General features: G+C 51.6%; 8 protein-coding genes across 8 annotated transcripts; 5 read left to right on the forward strand and 3 right to left on the reverse strand.

The window, feature by feature from the left end:
• Positions 1 to 111: 111 nt before the first annotated feature.
• On the forward strand, positions 112 to 1,259 carry A1O5_10867 (uncharacterized protein; the record flags this gene model as incomplete). The annotated part of the gene is made up of 2 exons (XM_007751441.1): positions 112 to 1,092; positions 1,179 to 1,259. 2 exons carry the CDS (start codon positions 112 to 114, stop codon positions 1,257 to 1,259), a joined length of 1,062 nt encoding a protein of 353 aa, XP_007749631.1.
• Positions 1,260 to 1,805: 546 nt separating this feature from the next.
• On the forward strand, positions 1,806 to 2,447 carry A1O5_10868 (uncharacterized protein; the record flags this gene model as incomplete). Its single annotated transcript, XM_007751442.1, has 1 exon — positions 1,806 to 2,447. One exon carries the CDS (start codon positions 1,806 to 1,808, stop codon positions 2,445 to 2,447), a length of 642 nt encoding a protein of 213 aa, XP_007749632.1.
• A 101-nt stretch (positions 2,448 to 2,548) lies between these two features.
• Positions 2,549 to 3,183, reverse strand: A1O5_10869 (glycine cleavage system H protein; the record flags this gene model as incomplete). Its single annotated transcript, XM_007751443.1, has 3 exons — positions 2,549 to 2,862; positions 2,927 to 2,989; positions 3,039 to 3,183. The coding sequence occupies 3 exons, from the start codon at positions 3,181 to 3,183 to the stop codon at positions 2,549 to 2,551; spliced, it is 522 nt and encodes a 173-aa protein (XP_007749633.1).
• A 232-nt stretch (positions 3,184 to 3,415) lies between these two features.
• A1O5_10870 (uncharacterized protein) lies at positions 3,416 to 3,959 on the forward strand (the record flags this gene model as incomplete). Its single annotated transcript, XM_007751444.1, has 3 exons — positions 3,416 to 3,439; positions 3,503 to 3,534; positions 3,602 to 3,959. 3 exons carry the CDS (start codon positions 3,416 to 3,418, stop codon positions 3,957 to 3,959), a joined length of 414 nt encoding a protein of 137 aa, XP_007749634.1.
• Positions 3,960 to 4,097: 138 nt separating this feature from the next.
• Positions 4,098 to 6,891, reverse strand: A1O5_10871 (dynamin GTPase; the record flags this gene model as incomplete). Its single annotated transcript, XM_007751445.1, has 2 exons — positions 4,098 to 4,528; positions 4,584 to 6,891. The coding sequence occupies 2 exons, from the start codon at positions 6,889 to 6,891 to the stop codon at positions 4,098 to 4,100; spliced, it is 2,739 nt and encodes a 912-aa protein (XP_007749635.1).
• Positions 6,892 to 7,377: 486 nt separating this feature from the next.
• On the forward strand, positions 7,378 to 8,618 carry A1O5_10872 (uncharacterized protein; the record flags this gene model as incomplete). The annotated part of the gene is made up of 2 exons (XM_007751446.1): positions 7,378 to 7,392; positions 7,455 to 8,618. The coding sequence occupies 2 exons, from the start codon at positions 7,378 to 7,380 to the stop codon at positions 8,616 to 8,618; spliced, it is 1,179 nt and encodes a 392-aa protein (XP_007749636.1).
• A 268-nt stretch (positions 8,619 to 8,886) lies between these two features.
• On the reverse strand, positions 8,887 to 9,990 carry A1O5_10873 (uncharacterized protein; the record flags this gene model as incomplete). Its single annotated transcript, XM_007751447.1, has 1 exon — positions 8,887 to 9,990. One exon carries the CDS (start codon positions 9,988 to 9,990, stop codon positions 8,887 to 8,889), a length of 1,104 nt encoding a protein of 367 aa, XP_007749637.1.
• A 1,236-nt stretch (positions 9,991 to 11,226) lies between these two features.
• A1O5_10874 (uncharacterized protein) lies at positions 11,227 to 12,081 on the forward strand (the record flags this gene model as incomplete). The annotated part of the gene is made up of 1 exon (XM_007751448.1): positions 11,227 to 12,081. One exon carries the CDS (start codon positions 11,227 to 11,229, stop codon positions 12,079 to 12,081), a length of 855 nt encoding a protein of 284 aa, XP_007749638.1.
• Positions 12,082 to 12,460: the final 379 nt, after the last annotated feature.

The raw sequence follows: 12,460 nt of genomic DNA on the forward strand, positions 1-12,460 counted from the left end.
AACCAGGCGCAAGGTGTGGGAAATAACAATGGCAATCCCATCAACTCACAGAGTCGCCATTCTGGTGGTATGAACACTCGATAACCGCCTTCTGCTCAGGGACACTTGCTGATGGTTGGCCAGAGACATGATGGGACATATCACTTTGAAACCAAAAAAGTGCCAGTTCCTGATATCAGCCCAACCGACTTGCTAGTCCGCTTATCGGTAACAGGAGTATGCGGTTCGGACTTCCATCTCGCAGCAGGTCACTTGGGTCCGACTTGCGACATTCTAGGACACGAAGGCGTGGGACGGGTTGTGAAGCTTGGCTCCGCAGTGGATGCTTCCTTTATCAATGTCGGAGCACGAGTAGGTCTTGGCTGGGTACGCGACGTGTGCGAAGAATGTTTCTGCTGCCTGTCTCCAGGCGGCGAGGCCCGTTGCTTGGCAAAGCTATGCTCTGGCTTAAGAAGAGATGGCACCTTTGCAGAGTATGCCGTTGTTCCGTCGCGATATGTTATCCGGATTCCAGAGGACGTGCCAGACGATCTAGTCGCTCCGATTCTTTGTGGTGGCGTGACGGCGTATAAAGCCATCAAGGTCAGTGAGGCAGTTCCGGGTCGATGGATGGTTATATCAGGCGCTGGTGGTGGTGTCGGTGCTTTGGGGATTCAGTTCGCAAAGGCGATGGGATACCGGGTAATTGCGATTGATGTCGGAGACGCGAAGAAAGAGTACTGTCTGAAGCTAGGCGCCGAAGTGTACTATGATGCAAAAGAATTAAACACAGAGACAGTCATGGCCCTCACCGGGGATGGTGCTGCGGCGGTCTTGGTCATGGCTAACTCTGACAAGGCGTACCAGGCGGCATTGGAACTGGTGGCTCCATATGGGACGTTTGTCTGCGTGGGAATCCCGCCAGAGGACCATCGGGTCAGCTTTCACCCAACACTGGGGATTTCCAAGGGCGTGCGTATCATCGGCTCTGCTGTGGGAACTAGGAAGGACATCTGGGAGGCGATTGAGTTTGTGCAACGCGGCGCTGTGAAGCCGGCAGTGGAAATGGCGAGTTTGGCCGATCTGTCTGATATTGCGAAGAACTTTGGCAAGGTGAGCGACCTGCCTCCTCCCTCCCTTCCTTTTCTCTCTTCGTTCATCCCATTCCAGACTGATGAGATTCTGATATATCGAGACAGACTGCTGGCAAATATGTCATCCGACTGAGCGATGAAGCGAGGGGCTCGGTGAATGCTGGTGCCCTGCAAAATGGACACTAGAAGAAGACGGTAGACCCCCTTGAACCGCCCGCCGAGGGTACGTACCCAGGTACCTATTGATCCGCAGAAAGCGAGAAATAGACATAGAGCGTGTTCTAGAGCTTGCGAGCGATGGTAATTTCTGATTCGGCAAGTCAGACATTCACATTCCACTTCCAAGCTCGGATACCACGGAGTCATGATTGATTGGCTTCCGCTCTACAAGACCCTTCGCTTCTTTCGCCCTTTTCGCCTCTCGCGAAGCTTCCCCGCAAATCATGCCCGTTGCTCATGCATGATTTGCCCTTTCAACACTCGCAGTGCTTCGTCAACCACTCGTCCACCTACCTCAGCGTACGGTTTGCGAAGTGATAGTCAGGGCCGTGCAGCTCTGGAATGCCTACCTGGTTGCCATCAGGTGATAAGAAACCCATCCATTCCTCAACCCCTCTTTCGTCATGTACAGGTGACTTGTGAAAGCTGACCTGCTCTCTTTTCTCTTGGATTGTTCGAGCTTCTGGACAGTAATTTCGCCTTCAGTTAACCACTCTAGACCTGGCGTAAATGATGGCAGCACGACCTCTACTCCTTGGTCTAGCTTCAGCAGCCCGATCTGGGGCTCTGGGCCTCCCCCTTCGAAATGCACCCCAACGGGCCCTTCAGCTATCTGCAGCAAACTTCAGACCCACGGCTGCGACCTCGAGCCCTTCAAGATCAACCCCTCTCAATAGCCAGGCACCACCCCCAGGCACTGTACCACCTCAAGCTGAAGTCTTTGCAGACAACAAGCACGCTGCATTCCTGGGCGAAGCTGACAGCAACGAAGGACACGATGCCTTCCGGGAGGCTCATGGAGCACCTCAGCCCGCCCTCGAAGCCGATAACTCGGCATTCTTAGGGGAGGCGGACTCAGATGATCACTTCGAAGTGCGCAAGACTATAGAAGGCGACAACAGTCCGGCTCTCGATGCAGGAAATGCCGCGTTCTTAGGCGAGGCCGATAGTGACGATGGCTTCGAGGCACAACGAGCTGCGGAGGGAGACAAGCAAGAAAGCCTAGACACGACCAACGCCGCATTTCTCGGTGAAGCTGATAGTGATGATGCACGTGAGGCTGACTTTGATATACATCCGGAGAGGCATCGACACAACATTGAGGATACCAGCACCAGTGGGTTGCATGGGCAACAGGGAGAGCAAGACCAGTGAACAACCAGTGGGAAGGGATGCTTGGAGCTGAAATCCCTCATTTACTTGACAAGCAGACCAATATCAAGGAAGCAATTGTGTTCTTGTGCCATTGACACTTATCATTCTTTCTCGAAGTTATCGTAGTCCTCTTTGCTCATGAGACCGTCGAGCTCATTCAAATTCGTCACTTCAATCTTTGCCAGCCAACCCTCGGACTCTGGGCTCTTGTTGATCGTCCCAGGCTTCTCTTCCAACAGCTTGTTATGGTCTGAGATCTTGCCCGACACAGGCGTCATGATATCGGAGGCAGACTTGACGGACTCGACTGCGCCAATTGTGTCACCTTTTGTCACTTCCATGCCGATTTCAGGAAGTTCAACGTAGACAACATCTCCAAGGGCTTTGGCCGCATATTCGGTAATACCTATCGTTCCTGCGCGAGAGAGTAAGGACACTGTAAAAACCCGGAATGGTGAAGATTGTGTCGGGAGGAGTACCCGTTTTGCCGTCGCTGTCAAGCTCTATCCACTCATGATCCTCGGTGTATTTCTTCACAAGTACTACGAGAGAGAGTTAGTGACGTTCGACATTCAGAAAATGGTAACATACAGGCAGGTCTCGCAGAAAATGACCTCCCAGAAAGGTATGCCCATGGACGTAGCTGAGACTTGACAGATAATCGTGGCACGACAACTCCTTTTGTGGCCAGTCTTGAGACTGCCGGTATAAACCGACACAGTGCAGGAGAACTCATCATCTGCTCTAACTTGACGCGGAATATCGAGTATAAAGGAAGGAAGGAGTATTTAAAGGGCGTTCATCCCATCTCCGCAGATGGAACGATGAAGGGACTGGCGGCGACGGAGACAAACCCGTAGCGAAACTGCGCCGGTCAAGTGGAGATCGCCCAGGGAATTTCTCAATTTCAAGCCAATCTAGCAATCAACCCTCATACTTTTATTCATGGTGCCACGGCCTCAGTAAAAATGCTTTACGAGCTGATAGCTGTTGTAAGCTTGTTGAATTCACTTCCCCCTGCGAACCCCAATCGAGATCCAACTGACATTTAACAGGTCCGCCCGGGCAACCTCAGCCATGTCAAAGAGTACTCCTCCTACCGGTTCCTTTCCTCTCATGACTTAACCCGCTAACACGCCTTGTTCCGTGTACAGAATCGCCCGCGTCGCCGGCCAACAGATCCTCGCTTCTAACGGCGTGATACGCGGCATGAAGAACTGGGGTCAATTCGACCTCCCTCGACCAACGACGAAACACCAAACCCAACACCGCCAGGGCCATTACTTCGTGATGCAATTCGATGCCTCGGTCAAGGCGCAACAGGACGTCCGACGATTTTTGAGTCTCGATCCGAGAATGATCAGGTTCAGCGTCATCAAGATTGGTGATAAGCTGGGCGGCATCAACGGCGCAATTGAAGAGGTAGATGGCGAAATACCTTGGAACTCGGGCACCCAAGTTAGGAATCCGTTTGCAGATCCCAGAACAACAAGGACGGGACCTTTGAGATAAGTGAAGAGTTGCCTTGCCAGGAAGCGAACGTAGGAACTGGAGCGGGAGAGGCATGTCCACATGTCATTTCTATCGACACCCAAAACCCAAAAACTAGACGCTACAAATGGTGGTATCATCAGCATGTGTATGTGTTCGTCAAAACAAACTCCACCGCCCTCTCTCCTTGACCAGCGACGATTTCACTTGCTGCGTCTTCGTCCGACCCTCCAATTGCCTCAAGCTCTCAATCTTCTCCAACACCAACTCTAGCATCTCCTTCCGCTTGATGACATCGAGATGCCTTCTGACCTTAGGGTCTTCTCTCGCGAATTGCTCGATTTCGCTCGGCTCCAGATGTCGGCCAAGTCTCAAATCCAACTCGCGGGGGAAATTGTAGTAAAATTCAGAGAGGAGTTCAACGTTGAGGAAGAGCACGGCCGTCGAAGTCAATTTGTCAGCGACCACGTCCAGGAAGACCTCGGGGCAGTAGTATTTATTTTGGAGGTTGGCGCATTGTTTGGATTTGACGGCCATAAGGCGCATCTTGATGATGTCGGCACGGTCGCGGAGGAAGACGGCTTCTCGACCTTTGTACAATAGTGAGCTTGACTTGCCTATCAATTTGTGAAAACATGAGTATACCTTTTTGAAGAAGGGCTGCGGAAAAGCCGCCTGCACCGCCGGATCCATCTCCTTCCAGGACAATGTCTCCTTTCCTCACTCGGTCGATGAAGCCCATCACATCTCTAAGTTTTCTTTTGCCGATGCTGTCTTCCAATTGCCTCTGTGCAGCTTCGCAAGCTTTCAGCTCATTCTTCAACACGCGGCCCACATTTTCGCGTCCCTTGTTCCATTCATTCGGCTCCACTTCGATCTCGAATTTGAACGGTTTGATGCAATTCTCGACCTGGTCACTCGTGCTGTAGAATCGGTCGTTCAATATGCTCGACGAGGCATCGACAATTGACCGCTGAGCATAAGGATGGGAAGCAAACGTTGAAGCGGCTATCAGCTTGTCAACATGGCTCTGAAGTTCAGCCGCTACCACCGTCGTCGCCAGTCTCCCGACACCAAGTTTAGTCAGCTCCGAACTCGAGGCGTCCAGTTTGCGTTGCCAGTATAACGAGCATGGTTCAGCTTTGGGCAACTCCGATAAGGGATCTGCTTCAGGCTGAACAGGCGACAGATCCTCTACTGGTTTATTCCAGTATCGTTTGGCCAGCACGTCCATCACTTTCTGATCAAGGACATCTTTCAACAAGGCCCTAACTTGAGCTCTGCCGAAGTGTTCGCTGAACTCCTTGAAAGAATGTTTGAAGCTGTCCAAGCTTTCGGCCAAGTACGATTCCGCACTAAGCGGTCTGTCGTTATATTGTACTTTGAACTCATATGTTGCTTCTTCCAGCTCCTGCACGATGGCGTCTCTCGTTCCGGCAAGGCTCGCCGCCATTGTTTGTTCGAGAACATGCATGAGCTTGTGTCGTAGCGTGGTTGTGCCGACAGCGAGTTCTGATTGTGGACCAAATTGTAGCGGGTGTGATGAGAAGTATGCATTCTCGTTCTTGATGATGGCATTTGTCACATTGGCGCCAGGTCTGGAGAAAAGACCTGCCGATTGTGGTATCTTACAAACCACGCCAACATAACCTAACCTCAGAGGATATTTTCGGTCTGACAAGATTTCAACGCCTCGACGGGGGTCGACCAGGTCCATTTTTGTAATGACACCAATCGTTCTCTCGCCTCGAGGATCAACCCTTCGACTTGCCCTGAGGGCAGTGGAATTGGCCAAGTCCACGTCCGCGGCCGATATGGCTAGGATGACATTGGGGGGTTGGATATATTTGTCACACAGATCGGAGATCTTCTGCTTCAGCTCAGAAGGTTGGTCTTTGCCCGATACTTGGATATAGCCCGGCAGATCAATCAAGGATAAATCTGGAACGTTGGGAGAGTAAACGGACAATTGGATGGGATCGTCGCTAACACATTGCTCGGGGGGGACAGCGAGGTTGAGGTCCGTTAGGATTTTTTGGATTTGCGAAAAGTCTGTGATTTTGCCCATTCCAAGAGCAGGGAACTCGCCATACTCTGCTTTTGCATCTGGGGTGTTGACGAGAGTGAGTTCGATCGGGCGTCTGGTGACCATATTAGAGCCTTTGGGCAAGAATTCGTGCCCGACAATTGCCTCAAGAACCGAGCTTTTCCCAGATGATTGTGATCCAATAACCACGATAGATGGCAGCGTCAAAGCCCCTCCTTGGCCAATTGTATTGAGAATGCCTCGAATCTCAATCATCTTTCTCGTCAAGACCATCATTTGATCATCTCTTGCCATCACTGCACCCGACCGTTCATCATCTTCGCTCGACTCTTCCACTCCTATTGCGGCGCCTGAAGCTGCAGCGGCTCCTGCAGCAGCTTTACTTGGCCTAGGAGCTTGTGGCTCAGACCCTCCTCCGCCAGACTCTTCTCCCTTATCAAAAAACTGCTGAAGCCATTCCGGTAGATGCGCCTCCTCTTTCGTCCGTTCCCAACCCGCTCCAATTTGACTGACAATTCCCTTCGCACCTTCGAACATATTTGACGAGGTCTCTGCGACAGCATCTCCGGCCTTCTTCAGAACGCTTAAGGTATAAGTTCCAGCCTGGGCGGCTTGGTATTGGATGTAAGCTAGGCCCGCGAGGATGCTCGCTCCAAACATGGCAGGTATGCGAGCCATTTTTAGAGCGAGTTTAGGGAGAATCCTAGCAAAGGAGATGGATCGGACGGCAGGGACATTGTGGATAGAGCTGGATCCGATCGGCCATGCTCGCAGAGGAAGACGTGCATTTGGCCTCAACAGGCCGCCCGCTCTTGTTATGGCATAATTGTTGTGGAGGAGACGCGCTGTGACGCTTCGTTGGCGCAATAAAGGCGCGACCCTCGCAGAGAGGATTCTACCGCTCATCACCGCTCGGTTCGAACATGAAGGTAGATGGAAGACAAATCAAAGAAAAGGTTGTGGAAATGGAGTCGACTGATATGTTCGGGGCGACGAAACGCGAGAGCAGCGAATGACGTTGTACCGAATATTCTTGTATGGAGATGTAGCAGCCACAGATGGCGCCACATCTGCAGCCACCGTTTCCTGATCTCAACCCCAAGCATAGCGGTGAAGTCTGGCGTCTATCAGGGCTCAGCTTGCGCGTGTCACCATGTTCTCTTAAAGGCAATAGTATCTGTCCTTCTGCTTTTCTATCTCCTTTCCGCATCCACCGGGGTCCTGGCGTTGATGGGTTGGAGTCATTGGATGCTTCGCACTTGGACACCACTGATACTATTGCCTCCGGGCCACTCCCAGTCAAAGAAAGATAATGCACCTTATCGAATATATGACTCAAAAACCAACATCACTCCAAAATAGGACTGATATTCGACTTCGACTTGTTTGAAGATGTGCCGGTTTCTTGTACGCATTTGGCCTGGATCTACACTCTCTCCCTAGGTAGTCCATACTCACGTATATTCCAGGTGTACAAAGGCTCTCAGCCGATCATTCTTTCCAAGTTGATTACCGAACCATCACACAGCATTCTCACTCAATCTTATGACAGCCGCCTTCGCCTTGATAGCCGCCGCCCAGTCAACGGAGACGGGTTTGGGGTTGGCTGGTACACGGAGCCAGAACTTGGGCCAGACCCATGTATCTTTACATCAACCCTGCCAGCTTGGAACTGTGTGAACCTCGAACGCCTCGCGCCCAAGACAGCCTCAAGGCTAATCTTTGCCCATGTCAGAGCCACCACCGAAGGATCCTTGGCCGAGAACAATTGCCACCCTTTTCAGCACAACACCCTGATGTGGATGCACAACGGCAACATTGGGGCCTGGAAGTACGTGAAACGGCCTCTCGCCGACAGTCTCTCGGACAAATGGTTCCTTGGCGTGAAAGGCGGCACTGATTCGGAATGGGCATTTGCGTTGTTTCTAGATACTTTGGAGCGTGAAGGAGTGGATCCCAGCTCCGAGCCTGAAGGTGGCTTCGATACGAAGACTCTGCGGCGAGCAATGAAGAAGACGATCGCCCAAATCAATGCGTTTGTAAAGGCTGTCCCTCCAGAATACAAGGTCCCGGACGTTGAAACCAGAAGTCTCCTCAATTTTGCTGTTACAGACGGCCACACTGTCATCGTTACACGATATGTCAGCTCTAAAACCGACGCGGCCGCCAGTTTGTACTACTCATCAGGCACTGCGTGGGTCGAAGGAAAGATGAAAGGGCAATTCAAGATGGAGAGAAGAGACAAAGCCTCCGACGTGGTCCTAGTCGCTAGTGAACCACTCACATTCGAGCGTCACAACTGGCTATCCGTCCCAACGAATACCATCGTCACAATATGCAAACAGACGGTGTACGTCCGGCCGATCAAGGATGAATATTATGATCCAGATCCCTCAACAGAACGCTCGACGGGTTTCGCTAGGTCCAAAGGGCTTGTGTCAAAAGCTCCGGGTGGGGGAGCTGCAACACCCACTCCGCTCGCTGGTACCCCAGTGCCACGCGCCGACGTCGAGAATGCTACTGGGGAATACATTGTAAAGGAAGATCTAGACGCATTCCGTGAGAAGATTGCGAATTTGCAGCTGCAGAAGTGCCGGGAGACCAATAGGTTGACAGACCAGGTGCGGGTTTAGGGATGATGTCTGCGCCTTTCGCCTTCGTTTTCGGGGACGCATCTGATTCGAAGGAGTGCTCTTCTCCTGTGAATTTGAAGATTTGTTATGTGAGCGCAACAATATATTATTAGGATTCGGGGATGGTAAGGAGTCGAGGGGATCCAACAAAATTAATATCAACGCGCGGAGTGTTTATGATGGAAAAGGGGTCCGAGCAAGGTGCTTTGGGGTTTGATACCAGCCACAAATTGTTCAATCAAAGTTGCTCTCACAATGTTTCATGGCGTTAGCCGTCATCTCCTCTGAAATCCGCATGTCTGAAATATTTCATCCCCACCCACGCTACTACCACCCAGACCCAAGCCATGATACACGTCAAGACCATCAGCGCCGGGTAATACCCAACAATGGGTAAGGTGGGATCATCCTCCAGCTCTGGCGGCGCGTATGGTGTTTCTCCCACATCCCAAGCCCATGACCACAATCCGAAGCAAGATCCCATGCCCACGACGAAAACAATCCACGTCACAAACAAAATGACGTAACCCCAAAACGCGGTTTCGGAGTAGTCCCAGACATCTTCGTCAGGCGGCGTGCCGGCGATAGACTGTGGTTGTGTAGCTAGCGGCGAGCGCGTGCGGGAGCCGAACATCCGACGCATCGGATCTTGGATGGGGAAATAGGAATCTGTCCCAAAAGAGGACGGCGATGGGAGTTTCCGCAATGCAGGTATGCCCGGTAACACGAGGTCTTCGTCATCTGTTGAGGCATCGGTAGTGGCCAAGTTTGGGCTGATGATGGAGGCTGTAGACGAGGCTGGATCGACAGATGCTATACTGCTGCGGATCGAGGGTATTGAGACGCGTGATAATGTGCGAAATGGCCATGAAGGGGGAGAGTCGGGCGACGCCGGGCTTGACAGATCTTGTCTGGCACGAGGAGTCGGCGGCGCTTCTTGTTCTTCGTCTGTCGGCTGCACGGAAGGCGAGCTTGCACCGGACAGAGGTGACTTTTTGACATCGGAGGTCTTTCTGTCTCGTCCTTTTCCCAGAACTGTTTTCCTCAATGACCCCTTCCTCTTTCTCTTGCTTTGGGCTTGTGCTTCCGCCATGGCACCTCGCCCTCGATGAGGAAAATCCGAGCCATCTCGATCGCCACCCTCTGTCTTGTCCTGATCGCTGTTTGTTCGGAGGAAGCTCAGACGTGAGAGCAGGTTTCCAGAGACGGATCTCCTGTGGCCTGGGGCGCCGTCATTACGCTTCCTCAGCTTGTTGCTCTCTCGAAACTCTCGCTCCTGTCCACTGTAGCCAAACTCCTCCTCGAGTTTCGGGAATGGGGTAGGTTTATCCTTATCATTGGTTTCAATGGCGCCATTGGCGTACCCATTCATGGCAGGTCCTTAGGTTTTCGCGACGTGCATGTTGTACCCCGCGGTGGTGATTCACCCAGTAGAAGACACAGAAATTGTGCGCCAGCAATGGATACAAGATCTGCAGCCAAGATTTGCCGTAGGATGACACGTGGAAAGCATTGAATTCGTGGTCGAAGTTAATGGGGTAGAGCGAGAGACTGAAATAATCGATGCCCAGAGAGGGAGAGGGCAGGCTGGAAAACAAATTGCGCTGTTTGAAGACGGCAACTTTTGCGATTTCCGGCCCCTTTAAAACTTAGCTCTAGTGTGCCTTGATTACTCGCAAACGAAAAACCTACTCACTAGCCTGCGAATGCAGACATCGACACCCGTTGAGTCGCAGTTCTCTCGAGAGTCGTAATACTCGACGGCGTTTTATCAGCTTGCTGGGCTTGGCCTTGTGTCTACAGAACGTGCGATCAATCTGCGATCGCTTGCTACTTTCTGTCCACATCCAACTCGCTTTCGGAGGCACCCATCGAACATAATGCAGCTCGCCTTACACATCGGCCTCTGCGATATCGAAATCTTAAATGTGTCTGCCATGAAGAGAACGTTTGGGGGCCGAGGATGCGCCGTAGGTGGTCTCTCTCGTCGAGATCGGTCGAGGATGTATTCACCTTGATCGATTCAGGGTGGCTCCCTTTGTAGAGCCTCAAGGCGAAAGCGATGTCAAATATATACCGGTCTTAGTGAAGAAGCAGGTACCGGTGCGATCACACACTGTATAAGCTTACCAACTGAGTTTGAAAGTGGGAAGCCGAAGCGTATCCTACACCAATCGAGTACTGCGCGCCAAGCCTGATCACAAATTGTCCCAGGTGATGCTTATGTTTAGGCACAGTCTTGCCTCTCATCTGGTCAATGGCATCCTAAGATTACCAGCTTACGTACCTAGGTACGGAGCAAGACCAGGCAAGCAACACCGGTCTGACAAGCTCAAAAAAGCTAACAACGACGAGCCTGGGTCAAATATATCTGACGAGAATAGGACAAATGACAAAACACCACTATTTCCAAACGTGAACGAAATACTCATTATTAAACGAATATCACCTTTGATCTATAGACCGTCTTGTCAGGCCGTGCTCGCAGGTAGGTCGCCTTGTGTGAAAGCGACCGATGTTCCGAGACTATTTCTTCCCTCGTTGTCCCTTTGGCAAACTCATCGATCTTTCCAAGCGTTGAATCAAACCCTCTGCACGCCTGGTAGCGATGGCCCAACTTGAGAAGAAGACAGTCGAGACCAAGCGGTCACTCACTTACACATATTATATCTCACCCAAGAGCAAGGCCGATTCCTCCAAGCCAGCGTTGTTCTTCATCCATGGCTTCCCAGACAACGCCCGCATGTGGTCAGAGGTCATTGACCAGCTCTCGGATCCACCATGCCAGATAATCGTCCCAGATTGCCTCGGCTACGCGGGTACTTCCAAGCCCACCGATGTCTCTATGTACAAGTGGTCTGGCCAATGCGTTGACCTTCTGGAAATCCTGCAGGCGGAGGACATCAAGAAGGTCATCATCATCGGTCACGACTGGGGGGCCATGCTGGCCCAGCGCTTCTACAATCGCCATCCAGAAATGGTGTCCGGGGTGATCTTGTGTAACATCTCTTATCGCCCTCCTTCCGGAGAGCAGTTCGACCTTGACGATTTTAACGCCATCACCAAGGAGCGCTTTGGATATCCCCTTTACCAGTATTGGTATTTCTTCACCTCGCCAGACGGCTACCAGATCATCGACAATAACCTTGAAAGATTCTGGGAAGTGTTGCATGGCGCTGAGCCTGACTGGATGAAGAAAATGTTCGCCGGCAAAGACGCAATGACGACTTACATGTCGGGCAACGAGCGGGTGCCTTTGAAGTCTTATGCAAAGGAGCCAAAATGGAGGGATGACTTCATGCACCGCTTCAGCAAGGATAGCTTCCAGGGCCCGACAAACTGGTATAAGGCACATAGCAGCAATGTCCAGTGGGAAGACGACAAGAGCATTCCCAAGGAGAATCATGTTGTCAATGTTCCTTTTTTTCATTGGGTGCACAGGCGACAGCGTGGGTCGAACTGACCTGATTCACATTTCGAGGGGGGCGGGATACTTGCCAGACTTCGAGATGACGGAAATCCAATCTGGTCATTGGTGTGCAATGGAACAGCCTGGAAAGGTGGCCGAAGCCATGAGAGGCTGGGTGACACAGCGGTTCCCCTAAGATAGCTGGAGACTTATGGAGATCATGCAACTTACCGGCTCAAGTTCGCGGTCGCGTCCTCTTCGACTTTCTAGAACCAAGGTAGATATCATCCAGCAAGTGGCTAATATTAAAGAACAATCACTTGATAATACCACTCCAATACTCCATCAGGGTATGCTCTTAGGCTCCTTCTGTGTTCTTTTCTCTACAGATCTAGCACAATTGTCCCAATCCCTCTTGATACACAACTCAGCA

Source organism: Cladophialophora psammophila (genome assembly GCF_000585535.1).
Source record: "Cladophialophora psammophila CBS 110553 chromosome Unknown aczJe-supercont1.22, whole genome shotgun sequence".
NCBI lineage: Eukaryota > Fungi > Ascomycota > Eurotiomycetes > Chaetothyriales > Herpotrichiellaceae > Cladophialophora > Cladophialophora psammophila.